This window comes from Lepus europaeus, chromosome 5 (assembly GCF_033115175.1).
Source record: "Lepus europaeus isolate LE1 chromosome 5, mLepTim1.pri, whole genome shotgun sequence".
Taxonomy (NCBI): Eukaryota; Metazoa; Chordata; class Mammalia; order Lagomorpha; family Leporidae; genus Lepus; species Lepus europaeus.
This window is the reverse complement of record NC_084831.1, coordinates 158,278,514-158,297,998: the sequence shown is the minus strand read 5'-3', so window position 1 is coordinate 158,297,998 and position 19,485 is coordinate 158,278,514. Positions and strand designations below refer to the sequence as shown.

Below are 19,485 nucleotides of genomic sequence, written 5' to 3'. Positions count from 1 at the left end.
GTCTGCAGCTGTTACAGCTGCCGTCAGCACAAGCCGGAGGGGAAAAGTGCCCAGTGGGGCATCTTACCTCGGGAGCATGGAAGTGCTGGCACACGTAGGTGAGGCACAGGAGCAGCCCCAGTGCCTGAATTACGGAGGCCACCAGCAATAGCTTGTTTCTCTCAAACCTTGGCCTTGGTGCGTTTCCCACATTCTCTTCTAGGGGTCGGACCCCTTCCATCTTCACAATCTGGATTCAGGAAAGAAACAGACGTGACCTAGGGAAATGTTCGGGGAAGACGTGCGTCTTCCCCACAGGGAGGAGATGAAGGCAAAACAAAGCTTATCAATCAGAAAATAGACAAAGGTCCCAGGACCAGAGATTAAAGGCGATTGAAAGAGCACAGCAGAGTCTCTCAGTTTTAACTCTGCAGCTTCTGCAGCAGGCGGGGGAACTTCTCTGTGACTAATCTGAATTTCCCCTTTACTTTCTTTTTTTTTTCCTCTGGGCTAACAGGGAGTTGTTTTTGTGGCATTCCAGTTCTGATTTGAGTGACTGTGAAATGACAGTCACAAACGTGTGCTATTTTCTTAATTTCTCATTGCACCAGTAACCAAATTGTGGGTCACTTGTTAAAGATCAAGATCATCATCCGTTGATGTATGAGCTCACAAATCCCTTCTTCAAGGTGCCTGAAGTCGAAGAAGAGATTGAAGGAAAGTGGTGGCCTTGAGTCCTTGTGTTTATTATGTAACTAAGCATTGAACCTATTTTACAGATTCAGAAATAAAACACACAGAGACCATTCTTGAAATGAAAAAGACAAAAGAAGAAAATAGGATCATGTAGAAATAAGGAAGTAAGACCCTCTAGTTATATAGTCCTACACATTAAAAATAAGCTAGTATTAACTAGTAAACGTTAAGTCATACATGATATCAAAGTCACATATAACACCTCATTTGCATCTACCATGTTTCCAAAACTGTATTAGATGCCCTTACAACCTTTTCTTATTTAAGCCTTTGAGGCAAATTCAGTAACCACTTACATGATCAATTTTTTGCAGAGCCAAAAAGAAGAGTTTTAAAAAGCGCCTTTTCCCATTCCTCTGCTTTACATTTTCCCTATACATAATTTTTGCATGAATGAATAATTGAATAGATATAAATAATTCTTGGAAGTTATTCCTTTCTTTGAAGTCCCAGCTGGACTCAGAAACTTGGCAAGTGAGAATGTTCTACCAGGGGCAGGAATTTAACGTGGTACTTAAGTTACTAGTTAAGACACCCCTGTCTCACATTCCACACAACTCCGGACTGCAGCTTCTGCTGATACACCATCTGGGACACAACGGGGACAGCTCAAGGACTTGGGTCCCTGCCACCTACACGAGAGACCTGGGTTGAGTTCTTGGCTCCTGGCTTGGGCACCCTGGCTGTCACCGTCATTTACAGAGTGAACTAGCAGATGGAAGCATTCTCTCTGTGTGTCTCTGCCTCTCAAATTAAATGTGTGTGTTTCTATCAATAAATACTGCTTATACTTTATAACTGAAATATAAATGAAATAAAATGAGTTATAAAATTATTTACAGTGTGAAGTTGAACTTGGCAAATATTTACTGAGTATATATCATCAGCCCAGACCTACTAGACATCATGGAGATGTTGGGCAAGGGCTGGATTAGACAGAATTCTGTCTCTTCTGTGTTAACATATTGTGTCTCAGAACTCCTCGTGAGACGCTCAACTGATATGTATAGAAAGAACGGAGTAGGAAATATTTTGGATGTCATCAGTATGAGTTGTTATATACAACTTTATTTCACAGAAAATGGATATGAGGCATATTCAAGAGAGGAACAGTTTATATCAAATGGAAAGGGTGCTTATTATATACAGTGTTGATTAAAATATGAACTAATACCTTCTTTATAATCATCATGCCTTGCATTTGCAGAATACATTGGTCTCCAGAAGTTCCAGTTTTCATCTGAAAGATAACAAGGCACCATTATCATAACTCCAAGTCAGAAATAGAAATCAAGTAAATTCCTTCAAAGCATATCTGTAATAATTATTCCCATGAGCAAACTATGTGTAACCTAGAGCATGTGGAGAAGAATTCTGAAAGAAGGATCAGTGTGTAAGGTCCAGTTCTTGTGTAACAGCCGATAGTCATACATGAGGCACTAGTGTCAGTAATTATTTACTCATTTATTTTCAACAGATGACTAAAACAGTCACAGCAAAAAGCCTCAGATACTACTGGAAACCAGAGAAAAGCCAGAAAAAGAAACAGTAAAAATTATTCATGTTGAAAAGCATAGAGAATATTTTTAAATAACTGCCAAAAGGATTAAAAACATTTACAACACACATAATTGTACCTCAAATAGCATTGCTTCTAGGTGTTAACATCATAACTTCTATGAAGAAAAATTGACAGTTACTGTTTTTCTTTATAGAATGTAAGAACTGTGCAGCACAATGAATGTCCATTGTTGTGTTGTCCCAAGAAGGCACATAATCAGCTACACCAACACTGAGGCCAGCCTGCCTGTGGCACACCTCTCATCTCCCCTCTCTCAGCCTCCACTGCCATATTTTGCCTAGCTATAGTTTTGGTTGAGGCCTAAGTGATATTTTATACTTCATCATTTCTTTTTCTTATTGAACATTCTCACAATTTCTTCACATTTGTTGTGGAGAGAGAACATACGCAAACATACATACAACACATAGAAATTGGACTGGAAGTTCAAGGTGAGATGGTTGGAAAGGTTATATAAGCATTTCAAAGTTCATCATTGGACTGGTCTAGCATTTGAACAAATGAAACCACCGTAATAGATATCATTCATGGATCCCAGCATCGTGGCACAGCGTGTTAAGCCTCCACTTGTGATGCTTGCATCCCATATGTGAGTGCTGGCCCATGTCACCGCTGCTCTACTTCCAATCCAGCTCTCTGCTAATGAGTGTAGGAAGACAGCAGAAGATGGCCCAACTAGATGGGTTCCAGCCACCCACATGAGAGACCCTGATGTAGCTCCAGGCTCCTGGTTTTAGCCTGGACCAACCCCAGCCATTCTGGCCATCTGGGGAGTGGAACAGTGGCTGGAAGATATTCTTTCTCTCTCTCCACCCCTCTCCTCCTTGTCTCTATCACTCTGTGTGAAATAAATAAATGAGTAAATCTTAAAAAGAGGTAGATCATTGATAGCATTTTTAGTCTCAGACAGGTAAGTGGATGATTTCCATCTTGAAAATGATTTTTAAAAAACAAAATTGAAATGTTTTTAAAGAAGTCAAGCATTTTACTGCACCTATGGGCAATTGTTTTTAAAGCGTCTTAGACCAGTCAAATTCTCAGACAGCTCAGAGTACACCAGCTTTGGAATGAAACCTTGGAAACTAAAATAAGCCAAAGGAAATCTCCTCCCACAGATCGCAGGTCTTCTAAAGTTAGTAGGCAAGTCAAGACTACAGAAAAGTATGGAAAATAAAACAACCTCAATAACTGACCTGAGACCTCATGTTCAGAAAGCAGCAAAAACTTTCGGGTTTTTTGTTTTTGTTGTTGTTGTTGTTGTTTTGGTTTGGGGGTTTTACTGTTGTTGTTGTTGTTTGGCTTTTCAGTCTTTTGATTTTGGGGGTTTTTTGTTTGTTCATTTGGGGTAAAATCTGCTGTTTTATTTCAAAGTTGAATTCACATTTGGCCATTCAGCAAGCCTGAGTTGGGCACCTTCACCTTGGTGCTAGAGGGAAACACATGAGAAAAACCCATCCTTGGTCCCCAGGGAGGTCAAAGACAGGGAGGCAGGAAGGAAGGGTGCATGGGGCAAGTGCCAGTCTGGGCTGTAATGAGGACCTGGAAGCAAACGCATCTTCAAATGTCAAAAACTTGTTTAATCATCAACCAGCTCCAGATCATGATGTCACCATCCTACGTAATAATTTCACCATGATGGGACCTCAAAACCCCAAATTGGTTTTGACTCCCCTCTGTAGGACTATCCTGGGCAATGAGGCTCAGGCTTTCTTCCTCTCTGCCATTCCCATGGATTCTGACCAGAGGACTTCTTACCCCTCACTGACTACTGACTTCTAACTGTTCTCCCTACTTCCACTCTACTTGATCTCCAATCCCTTCTGCTTCTTTTTTTTTTTTTTTTTTTTTTTTTGACAGGCAGAGTGGACAGTGAGAGAGAGAGACAGAGAGAAAGGTCTTCCTTTGCCGTTGGTTCACCCTCCAATGGCAGCCACTGCCAGCGCACTGCGCTGATCCGAAGCCAGGAGTCAGGTGCTTCTCCTGGTCTCCCATGGGGTGCAGGGCCCAAGCACTTGGGCCATCCTCCACTGCCCTCCTGGGCCACAGCAGAGAGCTGGCCTGGAAGAGGGGCAACCGGGACAGAATCCGGCACCCCAACCGGGACTAGAACCCAGTGTGCTGGCGCCGCAGGCAGAGGATTAGCCTATTGAGCCACGGCGCCGGCCTCTTCTGCTTCTTAAGCTCAAAGAGATCATGATTCCATCCAGTGCTTCCATCCCACCAAGGATGGAATTCTGTAGCCCCACATTGAAGTCACTCCATGATGGAGCCTCATGTTTCATCTCCAAACTTATCTCCCCCTATCTCCTGATTTTTCTGATATTCATTCTACTTCAAATGTCTTATCCCTCAATCTCTGGCCATCAAAACCTGTACACTGCACACTTCCTCATGAGCGGCTGACTTTTGAGGTAGTAAGCTTACAATGTCCCAGAGGAGGCTAACCAAAAACCTCAAAGGAATGCTGTTCAGAGAGCTCTGGCATGGAGTAGGAAGTTTATTGGATCAGTGGTTCTCCAAACCTACTTGAGTATCTGGATCACTGGGAGACCTTTTGACAGCCTCAGATTCCCAATTCCTTAATTCTATAAATTCTGTTAGTAAGTTTGAAGTGGAGTCTTGCACAGGCTTATTTCTAAAACACTTTATAAGAGCTAGATTTGTGAATCTCCCCCAAACGGTCACTTCGGCCCCTTTCAGCATGACATTTCTATGATAGGGAGCCATCCATGGGCCTCTGAGATAAATACAGATACTTCCACCCAGGTCGAGAACTTTCGTCCTGCTCTGATTTGTCTCATAATCATTTCAAACCCATTCTGGTCTCCCTCAAGATGCTGTGTGCTGACAAAAGGAGCAGTCCTGTAATGTACACTCAGAGGGCCATAATAATCTGTAAAGATTTGCCAGATTAAATTAAATTTGCTTACAGCAGATCTGAAGTACTCCATTTAGAGGACTACAAAAGAACAAGGGTCGAAACAATACTGAAAAAATCACTATTAATTACAGAAGTCTCCTGGTATTTGACTTTGACCTTAGACTTGAAAGATTAGTAAACTTGAAAAGTGTACTTTTCAGTGAAACCAGATGGACACCATTAGTTATGGTGCAAATGTGAACTTGTGTAGTGACAGCCACTTGGGTTTCAGATTCAGCCCCTCGCTTGTCAACCACTTTTCTTCCGGTACTGATTTTCCCTTTCTATTGCCTGGTACTTTTATCTTGAGCTGACCACTGGCAGTTATTTTAGAGTATGATGATAGATTCTAAATCTTATTGGAACAAATCAGCCACAGAAGGTTTTCCTTGTCTGGAACTACACCCATTAAGTATCATACCGTTATGGAAAGCAAATATCTAGATAGACCGTTGTACTCATGGAATTGCATTTCAACTTGTGTATTTAAAATATGCAAACAATGTCAAGAATATATAAAAATATCTATTTTATAATTCATAATAGAATACAGTCAATTTTACATTTTATCTTTCATTTCACTTAATTTTTATGAGCAATGGTTGTACATGTTTATAGGTTACAATGTGGCATATCATTCATGTATGCAATGTTTGCTGATAAACAAGGCAATCTACACTCCCATCTTTGACATTACTCTAAGATGAGAGCTTTGGAGCTTCTTGCTCCCATTTGCTCATACAATATATACTAGCTTCTTGTGGACTGTAGTCTCCCCCCTATGTTGTGTAAAAATAGGAACTCATTCCTTCTATCTAACTCTGATACGGTACCCATTACCAATCTCTTTCTACCCCCTCATTTCTCCTACCCTCTAGTAATCATCATTTTGTGTTCAGATTGAGGCTCTGGTCTTATTTTTTTTCTTTTTAGCTTCAATATATGAGGGAGGACATATGGTATTTGTTTTTCTATGTCTGGCTTATCTAACTTAACATCCTCTAATTCCATTCATTTTGCTGCAAATAACAGGACTCCATTATTTTTATGGCTGACAGTATTCTTGTGTGTACATAAACCACATTTGCTTTAAGTAGTCATTTGATGACAGATATCTTGGTTGATTCCATAATTGGCTATTGTGAACAGTGTTGCAATAAACATGATGGAGCAGGTATCTCTTTGATGCAATCATTTCACGTCTTTTTTTTTAATCAACTTATTGAAATATAATTTTGTACAATGAACTACATTTATTTAAAATATACAACGACATGAGTTTTGATGGGTGTGCGTTCTTATGAAGCCACCGTCACAATCAAGATACAGAACTTTTATTCATCTTCAAAGAGAACTCTCTTTCAACAGCAGTCATTCCAAAAGCAAATTTACACTGAGTACAAAAGAGACATTTCCCTCTTCTTTCCACAATATATTTAGTTGGGTATAAATGAGAATTAGTATTAATTGGTGGCTCTCAAATGAGCATGGATTTGCCCCTGCTCCCAGGGTCATTTGGCAATCACTAGAGACATTTGTAGCTATACTGACTGCCATTATCTAGTGGATAGAGGCCAGGAATGCAGCCGAGCACCACTCCGCCCTGCCCCACCACTACACAAATACACAAGAAAGGATTATTGACTCAAAATGTGGATATTGCTGGGGTTGAGAAGCTCTGGTATGGATATATCCATGCCCATAATTGACCAGGAGTGAAGCAATGTGATATTCAGCTTCTGACCTTTGCATCTGCTTATTGTCCACCTCTCCATGGCCCAGTAATCACCCTATTTGGAGGGTACTATTATTCTCCACATTTTACAGTTGAGAGACCTGGGGAATACAGAAATGCACTAATCTTGATAATTTAACACAATTAGTACATAGCAGTGTTAGGATCTAAATCCAGGGACTTTTACTCTGGTCATTGTTCTTAAACTGTGTGTGATGCTGTTGCTCTTTTTAAATTAAAATAGAAGCTCTGTGGCTTGCCTGAGTAATCAGTGACTCATTCCTGACTCTGGCTCCTGACTTCAGCTTCTTGCCAAAGCAAACCCTCAGACACAGCTCTGAGGCTCAACTGGGGTTTTGCCACCCAAGCGAGAGGCCTGCTCCTGGATCTGGCCCCAGCCCAGCCCTGGCCACTGTGGGCATTTGAGGAGTAAACCAGAGGTTGAAAGTGATGCGTCTGTCTCTCTCTCTCTCTCTCCCCCTCTCCCTCACTCCCTCGCTCCCTCCCTCGATTTTGCTCTCTCTCTCTCTCTCTCAAAAAATAAATAATTTAAAAAATAAATAAAAACAGAGGCAGGCAATGTGGTGCAGCAGGATAAGCCACTGCTTGGAAACCTGCATCCCATATTGTGGTACCTGGAACCAAGTCCCACTTCTACTCCTAATCCAGCTTTGTGCTAACAGACTTGGGAGGCAGCGGATGATGGCCTAAGCACTTAGATGCCTTCCATCTACATGAATGCTCTCAATGGAGTTCCTGGATCTTGGCTTCAGCCTAGCCCAACCCAGGCTATTGCGAGCCTTTAGGGAATGAATCAGGGGATGGAAGGTTCTCTCTCTCTCTCTCTCTCTCTCTCTCTCCCCTTCTCTTTGTCACTCTGCTTTTCAGATAAATAAATTAATCTTTCTTTTAAAAAGGAATCAGTACATCTAAGCAGATTTTAGAATGTCACAGGCACAGAGCTTCTATAGGTTACTCATATCCTTATCCAAATCACAGGGCAAGACATCAAATCTTAATAGGCTTCGCTTTCCTAAAGTTCAGGTTGGGGTGATAGGATTTACCTCTGGGGTTGTGGTAGAGTTGACATGAAACAGTGTCCACACTGTGTCGTACACGTGGAAGCTACATAGTGAATGCAGTAAGGGTGATCCGCTGACAGGCGGCACCAGCCTCCCTTGCAGCTTGTTAGAAATGAGGGATTCTAAGCTGCACTGCAGTCCCAGCAGCTCAGAGTCTGCACTTCCAAAAGATCTGTATCTACCTGAAATTGTAAAAACACTGACAAGCCACTAGAAACTTCCCTCCAGAACGTCATCTTACATCTTGACACATACCTGGGTTTGGGCAAACTCCATTCCCTACCTGAGACTTCAGCAAGGACAGAACTCCCCTTGTTCGTGGATCTGCTGCTACATACCTGATTCACCCCCTTAGCCCCCTTGTCCTCTAGTCCAGGGGATCTTCACTTCATCTGGGTGATGAGAAAGCCTCTACTCACTCAACAAACATCTTCTGCTCCCCTCTGTTCCTGAGCTTTCGAATCTCAAAAATCAGGAGAATCTTTCTCCTTTGTGCTAGCATTTTCCTCCCCAAAATAATGAACATGGGCAAGCTAACTAAATGGGAATAGGGAATAAAAGGAAAAAGCCAGGAAAAAAATACATTATTAATTCCAAACTACGGCTGAACCCACAAAAAAAAAAAAAACTACATGAAATGATCACTTGAGATCAGAGACTGAGGAGGGATGGGCAGAAATAGGGCAGTGACCTGTGAGTTTTTTTGTAGGTACTCTTCCCTGTCTCACCAGCCAGTACTACTATATATGGCTTATTCACTCATTTGCACCTCTCTAAGCAGTCCTTACAAGTCTGTGGGGTATGCCCTTTCTGCAAAAATCACACACACACAGAAATACCCTGCAACTCTGTGCAGATTGCCTCAGGGAATCCCTCCAGGCCTCTCCTCCCTACCTTCTGCTTGTAGCTTGGTGCTTTCTGCAGTTCCTACCCATATCCTTCCTGTATTGGTTCAAGTCTCACCTCATCCTAAACCAGCTTAGAAGTGATCTCAACTTCCTGCTTCATCACTGACCCAGAAGCACCAAAGGATGCCCTGCCAGGAACTGCCCTGGCTCCAAGTGCCCCAGATTCCTCTCCCCTGTGCTCAGCCCTACTGCTTACTACACCACTTCCTTCTGCTCTAGACTTGGACTGGGCAGGAGAGATGAGGTCGTCTGCCCTTGTCACAGTTGTGTAAGTATGTGCACGTCTCCCCTTGATAGAGAGGCTGCAAGCCTCATCCAGCTTCACACACCCTCATCACTCCCAGCAACTATCCCTGGCTGTGCTCAGTTTGTGAACAGAATTAGATTGAACTGTGTGGTATAGTTTTATTCTGGGTTTCTTCAGCGCTTCCATCATTCATTCTACTCTTGCAGCTCCATGGCTCCCCATACTTCTTTCAGCTCACCTTGCTTTTATTCTAGACACTGTGCGCAAAAGTCAGATCTGAATGCAAATTAACACATTAATAGTTCTTAGTGGACATGTTATTTGACCTCTTAGCTTTCATTTTGTCAACTCGTATTGATGAGATGAGACAGATAATTAGAGATGATACACACACACCAGAGAGAAATAAGTCTTAGACACAGTAAGTTTAATAATTGTTAATTACCATTGTTAGCACTGTTATTGTAGCTTGAAATTGACTATTAAAATTGTTAAACACTACAAACTGGAACTTGTTTCTCAGAGAGATGTTTTGCTAGCACATGACTTAGCTAGTGCACATGTCAAAATCTATTAAGGAAAGTAAAATAGCATTTTTAAAGATTTATTTATTTGAAAGGCAGATAGAGAAGGAGAGACAGTAAGATCTTCTATCTGCTGGTTCACTCCCCATATGGCTCCAATGGCTGGAGCTGAGCCAATCAGAAACCAGGAGCTTCTTCCAGGTCTCCCACATGGGTACAGGGGCCCAAGCACGTGGGCCATCTTCCACTGCTTTTCCTGGCCAATAGTAGGGAGCTGGATTGGAAGTGGAGCAACCAGGACTCGAACTGGTGCACTTATGGCATGCCGGTGCCCCAGGTGGAGGCTTAGCCTACTATGCCACAGTGCCAGCCCCTAAGTAGAATGTTATTATAATATAATAACTTTACCTGTTTCTTTTTACTTTTTATACTACTCAAGATTTTTAAAAATTTAATTGTGACATCTGTATTGAACAGAGTTGGGCTCGATAGACTCTAAGCCACATGACAGGATGACACCATCGCACTCCTCAGTGTGCTCCCATTCCTGGGCCCCCCAGCATGATGCTTGGTACCTCTCTCAGCACCTTTCTCCCTGAACCATTGTTCTTCCTCAGTCTTCAGGCCCTATCTGTGGTCTAATTTATGCCATGCTATTCCAGATTACCTCTCTGTTTCCCTCTTGCTATCTGCTGTAAGTTAGGTCTTCCTTACAACTTCCAGCAATGACTTCTCTCTTGTCCCAAGAACCCAGTGTCCAGTGTTAAGGGTCTCTGCCCATTCGTCACAATTTCCACTTGGTAGTGGAAGGGACAGCACAAACCCCACCAATGAAAACATTCCCAAGGCTCCTGGCACTCAGAAGGCCTCGCTTAAAGTTGCTGTCTACAGGCAAGCTCAGATATTCCATACCTTTCAGGTCTGAGAGACAAAATTTCTCCAACACACAGAGGAGGGAGGCGGAGGCAGAGGCAGAGGCAGAGGCAGAGGCAGAGGCAGAGGCGGAGGCGAGGGAGAGAGAGAGAGAGAGAGAGAGAGAGAGAGAGAGAGAGAAGAAGAAGAAGAAGAAGAAGAAGAAGAAGAAGAAGGAGGAGGAGGAGGAGGAGGAGGAGGGGGGGGGGGAGGGAGGGAGGGAGGAAAGAAGGAAGGAAAGAAGGAAGGAAAGAAGGAAGGAAGGAACTTCCTTTGGGACAAATGTTTGCCACAGCAGCTGAGATGCCCTCTGGGACACTTGCATCTCACAAGAGTGCCTGGATTCAAACTCCTGCTCTGCTTCCAACCCCAGCTTCCTGGCAATATGCATGCTGGAAGGCAGCAAATGATAGCCCAAGTAGTCGGGTCCCAGTTACTCACATGGAAGACCAGGATTGAGTTCTAGGTTCCTAGCTTCACTTGGCCAAGCCCTGGCATCACAGGCATTTAGAGAGTGAAGTAGCCTTGGGGGCCAGTGCTGTGGCATAGTGGGAGAGTGAAGTAACTGATAGAACATCTCTCTCTCTTCTCTCTTCTCTCTCTCCTTCCTTCCCTCCCTCCCTCCCTCCCTCCCTCTCCACCTTTCAAATAAATGAAAATTGTTTGGAAAAAACCTCCCTGTGGGGCTGGCGCTGTGGCGTAGTGGGGAAAGCCACCACTTGCAGTGCTGGCATCCCATATGGGCACCAGTTCAAGTCCTGGCTGCTCCACTTCCAATCCACCTCTCTGCTATGGCCTGGGAAAGCAGTAGATGGTTCAAGTCCCGGGCCACTGCACCTGCATGGGAGGCCCAGAAGAAGCTCCTGGCTCCTGGCTTCAGATCAGCACAGCCCCAGCCATTGCAGCCATTTGGAGATTGAACCAGCGGATAGGAGACCTCTCTCCCTCTCTCTGCCTCTGCCTCTCTATAACTCTGCGTTTCAAATAAATAAGTAAATCTTTTTTAAAAAAAAGATGTGTGTATGTATACTTGTAAAGCGTAATTTTATAAAATTAGTGATGTTAAAATGAAGAAAGTAAAATGCACATATCTTTTTAAAAAACAAAGAAAAAAACCTCTTCTTGATGTTTCCTAACTGCTCCTCTCCATTACATTAAATCTCTCCTGCAGTGTGTAAAATGTGAACTTCAGTTATTGCAAGGTTAACAAAATAATATTTCCCATTTGTCTTTTAGTTATTTTTTAGAAAAATAAAATAGAAAAGTTTGTTTTCTTTCATTACTTCTGTAGGACATAGTATTTTAAAACTTGACTAAGAAGTAATGCATATTTAACATAGGTAATAGACCATACGCCAAACTGAGAAAGTTTATTATAAACTTTGTAACTCCACGCTACCTTCCCATTTCTACCAAAAGTTAAGGACTTTAGCTGTACCCTTTCCCTTGGGAGCAAGGGTTGGGCAGAGAATGGGCACCAATTGCCCATTGTATTACATTCAAATGATCTATCAGTGCATACGGGTATTTTGCAGGGTTTTTACTGACTTAAGTAGAATTCTCAAGAGTCCAGTAAGAAATATTTGCTTGTATACCATTGTGCAACACCGGGGTATTTCATAACACCCACTAGAGCATGTCACAGTACCAAGGAAATGACTGACTACTGTATTTACCTTTTAAAGATCAACTGTTTGGTTTACAGTGACTCTTCTTTGCAGTAGAAACTACCAGCAACTTTTACATACCGTTCTCTTGGGGAAAAGGTCTGTGTGTTTTAAGTAATATTTCTTCTATTCAGAGTGCTGAGATCAAACTCCTTTGCCCAGATTAGAGCTCAGGACTCAGTGTATTCTCTTATCAAAAACCTGAGGAACAGGTAAAATATAAAGGGAATCAGGCTGGCGCCGAAGCCCACTAGGCTAATCCTCCGCCTTGCGGTGCCGGCACACCGGGTTCTAGTCCCGGTTGGGGCACCGGATTCTGTCCCGGTTGCCCCTCTTCCAGGCCAGCTCTCTGGGAAGGCAGTCGAGGATGGCCCAAGTCCTTGGGCCCTGCACCTGCATGGGAGACCAGGAGAAGCACCTGGCTCCTGCGGCCATTGGAGGGTGAACCAACGGCAAAAGGAAGACCTTTCTCTCTGTCTCTCTCTCTCACTGTCCACTCTGCCTGTCAAAAAAATAAAAAATTTAAAAAATTAAAAATAAAGGGAATCAGCCTGTCTGAATCCTACATTAGGTGCAACACACAAGCTCTAATTTTTCCTTATATTGTTACTTTACCTATTAATTCTGAAAAGCTGTCTATTTAATTTCTTCTGAAGAGCAGACACAGTCCCTGGCCTCTTAGAGTTATAATTCTGGAGAGGAAAGCAAAAACGCCAGATAATGTAAATCATTCTAGTTCCATGAACTAATATTTGTTCCCCCAAACTTATCCCATTGGATGGGACTTTGAGAAGGGGCATTTGGCAGGAAATGAGGTCATGGGGTGGAGCCCCATAGTAGGTAATTCCCTTACAAGAAAAGTCTCAAGAAAGATGATCTGTCCTGTGCAAAAGGTATCTGTCTACAAACCAGGAAGAGGGCTCTCACCAGACATCATATCTGCTGGCATCTTGATCTTGAACATCCTCATCACCAGAACTGCGAGAAATACATGTTCTTTAAGTAAGCTACACAGTCTGTAGAATTCTTTGATAGCAGCCTGAACTCAGACATCTGAGTAGCACTTAAACCCAATATCTGCAGGGTAATCACAGACACAGTGATGAGAAACACATCACTTTGGTAACTGTGTCATCAAAGGCCTCACTGAGGAGGTGACAGCTGAGCGAAGATTTCACATGGGTCAGTGACAGAAAAAAGCAAGGGAAAGTACACTCCAGTAGTACCAGTAAGTCTAAGAACTCTAAGATGAAAACAAGTTTGGCATGCTTAAAGAAAGGAAAAAGACTACAGCAGAGTAAGATGGGGAGAGAGGAAGTGAGGACAGGACATGGTGCTAACAGCTGGTCAGAAGCTGCACTGAGGGGAGTGTGGATTTTATGGACAGTCATTGGAAAGTGTCGGAAGGAAGTGATTCCAAAAGGAGACATGACATCAGAGATGTGTTTCCAAAAGCTAGCTGACTTTGGCTTACATATGTCAAGCAGAATACAGCAGTATAGGAATAGAACAGAGAGATGAGTGAGGAGTCTGTCACAGTGGTCCAGGCAAGAAGTGAAGCCCTTTGACTTCTAGGGTGTGACATGAAGATGGTGACAAATGATCAGATTTGGGATAAACTTTGGAGGTAAGTGAAAGCAATCAAGGAATCAGTGGTAACTTCTGGGCCGCCGGACAGAGTAGCTGTGCACTGGTGCCATTGACTGACATGAAGGGGAAGACTGTTGAGGAGTAGATGGGGGGGCCACACTTTGGAAATCAAGAGCCCCATTTTGCACAGTTCCACACTGAAGCACCACAGTGATTTTCCAAGAGTCATTTTCTTTTCCTCATTTTACATGTGAAGAAACTAAAGCACAGAGAGTTTATGTAACTTGGCCAAGGTCAAGTAATACTTTCCTTTGCATGTGATACTTTCCTTTACACAGCATAGAGGTTCAGATTGCTGAATTCTAACCCCAGGACCATGATTCACTAACTGCGTGACCCTTTAGCACGACAACTAATTTCTCTAAGCCTTGATTTTTCTCCTCTTGTAATGGGAAATTTTCTTGTTTAGAGTTAAGTGAGAAAAGGTAGACAACGCACACAATACAGCATATAATAATATTCAATAAAACTAAATTATTGGAGCCAGTGCTGTGGTGTAGTGGGTGAAGCTGCCGCCTGCAGTGCTGGCATCCCATGTGGATGCTGGCTCGAGTTCTGGCTGCTCCACTTCCAACACAGCCCCCTGCTGATGTGCCTTGGAAAGCAACGGAAGATGATCCAAGTTCTTGAGCCCCTGCACCCAGATGAGAGACCCAAAGGAAGCTCATGACTCCTGGCTTCGGATCGGCCCAGGTCCAGCCATTTTGGGGAGTGAACCAGTGGATTGAAGATTCTCTCTCTGTGGCTCTGCCTTTCAAACAAACAAACAAATCTTTTTAAAAACCTAAATTATTATTATAGTTAGTCATCTCCAAAGCAAGGAATACAGTAGCATTATGTTCCTGGACTTAACTCTAACTGAAAGTACCCATTTAGGAGGCATTTTTCCCTTCAGTTTGTCTTCAATCTGTGGTCCTAGTCTTATTTCTCACGGTTGGTACTGCAAACCAGCATGAGACTCGATTGCCTATGATGGGTACTCTCCCATAGGTGGGTGGGTAGAGAGTACTAAGCAAAACCCAAAATAAAGCCCGAGTAAAGTTTCCTAAGCAAAGGAAACATTAGAGGCAAGAGACGAGATACAAAAACTCCACTGAAAGGGGATGAAATGACCAAAGAGAAAAAGTCCCAACCTTAATCAGGGAAAGTCAGTTGCATCGGTGAAAAAAAAAAAAAAAAAGAAAACCACATTCAATACAATCAGACAGCAGAAATCTTGATACTGGAAAGCCGAAGGTAAGTAGTGTTCAAGAGCATTTCCTCTAGACTGACCTCAGAGGAAGAACTGGTTCCAAATTAGCAGGACTGAGAGGTTTTTGCTTAAATGCCTGAAAAATTTTCTCCCTGAGCCTACACAGGTATAGCAGCCTCCTCCATCATGCCAACGTGCACCCAATACTACAATGCCCAGGGCAGTGTTGTCCTTTCTTTATCATGGCTACATCCTTTGGCACCAAAGGTTGTTGGTTGTTTCTATGAACAACAGTAAAAAATTAATGCCATTGAAAGTGGAAGGTGGATGAGCCTTCCAGTCCAAAAATGGTGTGTTTTCAATAACTTTAAAGGTAAAATGAAAACATAATCATTAAAACTGATATGAAAAGCAATGGAGGAAGCAGGGTAGAATCAGAACTGGGATGAGACTTTTAGAAACGGCTGCTCAGTTTCATGCCTCATTTCAAAACCATAGGCCCAGCCTCACTGCAAATGCAGCCCCATCCACAGCAGGCTTTCTTGAGGTTCCATCTTGGCTACACTTCTGGATGGAGTCTCTGGGTCCTGACGTTTGGGGAAACAGTCTACCAAAACAGTTAAGAGCAAGAGCTCTAGACAGGCTGCCTGAGTTTGAATCCTAGTTTACTTGAAGCTTGTCAGCCACAATGGAAGCATTATAAGAATAACTGGGCAGATTACTTAACTTTTTTAAGCCTTGGTTTTCTTATTAATTGTGGAGAGAGGGCACAGTGGTTAAGGCACTGGTTTGGTGATGCTTCCATCCCACATTGGAGTACCTGGAGTCTCAGCTCCATTTGCAATTCCAGCTTCCTGCTAATGTGCACCTTGGGAAGAAGCAGTTGATGGCTCAAGTATTTGTGTCCCTGCTACTCATGTAGGAGACCCATACTGAGTTCTAGTCTCCTGAGTTTGAACTGATCCAGTCCCCAGTTGTTCCAGGCAATTAGGGAGTAAATCGGTGGATGAAAAAGAGATCCATCTCTGTCTCTCTCCCCGCTCCCTCTGTCCCTCCCTCTCCCTTCCCTTCTCCCTCCCTCCTTTTAAAATAAAAATAAATGAATAACAATGTTCAAAATGATAATACTAAATCTGGAAAAGAGTATAATGCCGTGGCCGGTGCCGTGGTGCACTAAATTAATCCTCCGCCTGTGGTGCCGGCATCCCATATGGGCGCCACTTCTAGTCCCAGTTTCTCCTCTTCCAGTCCAGCTCTCTAATGTGGCCTGGGAGGGCAGTGGAGGATGGCCCAAGTGCTTGGGCCCCTGCACCTACATGGGAGACCGGGAGGCATAGCTCTGGCTGTTGCAGCCACTTGGAGAATGAACCAACAGAAAGAAGACCTTTCTCTCTGTCTCTCTCTCTGTCTCTCTCTCTCTGTCTCTCTCTCTCTCTCTCTGTAACTCTGCTTGTCAAATAAATAAATAAAATCTTAAAAAAAAAAAAAGAGGAAAATGCCCTACATCCTCTGTTTGTGCACACAGAGTAAAAGCTACATGAAATCACAGTAATGAAGCATCTGCAAGGCAGGAATAAAGGCCTTACTGGGGATCAGCCAGGCTAGCACTTTGCTCTTGGACTTACAGTCTCTCCAGAACCAAAGAGAAAGTGAATTTCTGTTTAAGAGCTGAGAGAGAGAGGGGTGGGGGGAGAGACTACAATGACCACATCTAGTACTTAATTTCATATAGTTGCTGCAAGATGACCGTGAGACAATGCATGTGAAGTACCTGGCACACAGCTTTTAGTAAGCATTTACACTTGTTATATCATTATCTGGAGTTTCATTCTCACTAGACCAGGGTTTCTTTCTCGGTGGGAATACATATTTTTTTAAAAAAAGAAAACTTTCAGAACTTTGTTCAATTTCAACATATTTCTCTTGTCTACCATCACTCTAGGAAAGAGTATTGAGTGCTGGGCACTCAGGTTTGGGAACAATTAGCTGAAGATAATAGTGTGGAAAACTGTTGCATACAATTTAAATAATTAAAGAGAGGGAGATTGAGCAAATGTAGATTTCAAAAATTCCCTGGAACAGATGAATCAGTAAAGAGCGCTAATAAAGACCAACCCTAGTTGCATAAAACTTTTATGAAGCTTAGGAAAACCGACACATCAGAGGTGTGTCTTCCTCTCAGAGCTGATTTTGTTCCCCGTTTCTTTTCCCAGACATATCCTAGAACCCTGGACGAGCAGAAAAGCAGTGTGTTGGTTGGAAACAAATAGGAAATGAAAGGGAAAAATTCTATTGTGTTTCAGCAAAAGCTGCAGGCAGAGGAGAGAAACCCCAGGGGAAAGAATAGGTGGTGACCAAGGACAGAGAGCAGGTGAGTTAATTCTGGGGACCCCCAGACCACGAAGAAGACTTGGATGAGGGGGTTATCTGGGGGATGCCTGTCAACTCAACAGCAGCTCTGTAAGCACAAAGGCCCCAGGTGATTTCCTCTTCAGAAAAAACTATCCTGGAGACAGAAAGCCCTAAGCAATAGGAAGATGATTTATCATGCAATCCAGGACAATTGAGAGTGAAAAAGAAGACTGCTTGTAATCATGATTCAGTAAGTGTACCCCAGACACCCTAGTGTCCTTTGCCAAATCTAAAATCTAATACTAGATGGATGAGTGTCTGCAGAAAGTTTGTGGGAAATGCACATTGTGAAAAAAAAACTGTACAGGGATTTCAAAATTGTAGTCCCAAAAATATACTATTTTTTCATTCATTTTTTTCTCACAAATATTGAAGTACCCTCATATGGTGAAAAACAAAGGGTAGAAAAGTGATCAAGAAAGGAACATTTTTTTAAAGTATTATTGTTAAACCAGTGCTGTATGTCACAGGAGTGGGAAGGGAAGTGACGTAGCTGGAATGGGAACGTGATCTCAGAGTTTCTGCCTTTGTTTGATGAGAGGAATGAGCAGGAGCACTGTCGTGGTAGAGCACAACTTTCTGGTCTTCCTGCGTATTTTTTGCTAAATATTTGTCTGACTTTCTCAGTCTACTAATATGATATTATGGTTCTTTGGTCTTCCAGAAGGTCAACAAGCAAAATGCCTTGAGCATCCCAAAAAATTGGTGCCATGTTCTTGGCCAGTCCGTTTTTGTTCTGACTGGACCGCTCCTACCTTCTATGATGGAGTTCATCCTCAACATCCTCTCATTTGTTCCTAAAATGAGTTAGCCATTTGTAAACCACTGGTTTAAGGCGCCATTGTTGTAGACTTTTCATAAAGGAGCAATGATTTCACCATTCTTCCAACCAGGTTCACCATAAACATGATGTTTGTCTTTACTTCACGTTTGGCAGAATCTATGTTGCTCTATAGGAGCCCTTCTCAAAGACCTGTCAGCCGTTTTAATGGCTCAAACTAGATCCTGTTCCGACAGGTTATAACAAATTAGAATGAGCCTAATTTAGTATCCGATAATTTTGAAAGGCATGCATTTTTTCTTAATATGCGTTGTCCATTGACTTCCAAAAACCTTATATTAGAAACTCAAATGACTCAACAGAAAGAAAATAAATAACCTGATCAAAAAATGGGTAAAAGACTTGAACAGACTTTTCTTCAAAAACATACTATTAGCCAACAGATATACATTAAAAGATATACTTTCAGAGTCAAAATTTAACACAAAAATTTTTGCTGCCTCATCAAGACATTCTTAGATGAAACTAGTTTTATGTCTGAGTATGTGGTGTTTAAGTGTGTGATGATAATTGCAGGGAGCCACTACCACCTTGATTCATGCTAAAGAGACAACAGTTTGACCCACTGTCAGTACAAATACCAACACAGTGAAAAAGACAATAATGTCAAAAATAGTTCTTACCCCTCAGACCTCTTAAGAAAGCTCAAAGTTCAAAGATCATACTTGTAACTACTTGCTATAAGTGCCGTTTATCAGCAAACTTTTTCTATAGTGTCATATACTAAATATTCTCAGCTTTCCAGGACTATCAGTCTCCATGACAGCTACTCAGTTTTACCACGTAGCTCAAAAGCAGCTATAGGCAATACAAATAAGGGTGACTGTGTTCCCAAAAAAACTTTATTTACAGGGGGCCGGCGATGTGGCACAGCAGGTTAAAGCCCTGGCCTAAAGCGCCAGCATCCCATATGGACGCCAGTTCTAATCCCAGCTGCTCCTCTTCCGATCCAGCTCTCTGCTATGGCCTGGGAAGGCAGTAGAAGATGGCCCAAGTGCTTGGGCCCTTGCATCCACATGGGAGACCCAGAAGAAGCTCCCGGCTTCTGATCAGCTCAGTCCTGACCACTACGGCCATC

General features: G+C 42.7%; 1 protein-coding gene across 5 annotated transcripts in view; it reads right to left on the bottom strand.

The window, feature by feature from the left end:
• The window catches only part of TNFSF4 (TNF superfamily member 4), a 194,720-nt gene that overhangs the window by 16,472 nt on the left and 158,763 nt on the right, over positions 1–19,485 (bottom strand). For all 5 annotated transcript variants that reach the window (XM_062193016.1, XM_062193017.1, XM_062193018.1 and 2 more), the window contains 2 exons: positions 1,910–1,975; positions 68–229 (listed from right to left, as the gene is read on the bottom strand). In XM_062193016.1, coding sequence (XP_062049000.1) covers positions 68–229; positions 1,910–1,975 — 228 coding nt within the window. The remainder of the gene's footprint in view (positions 1–67; positions 230–1,909; positions 1,976–19,485) is intronic.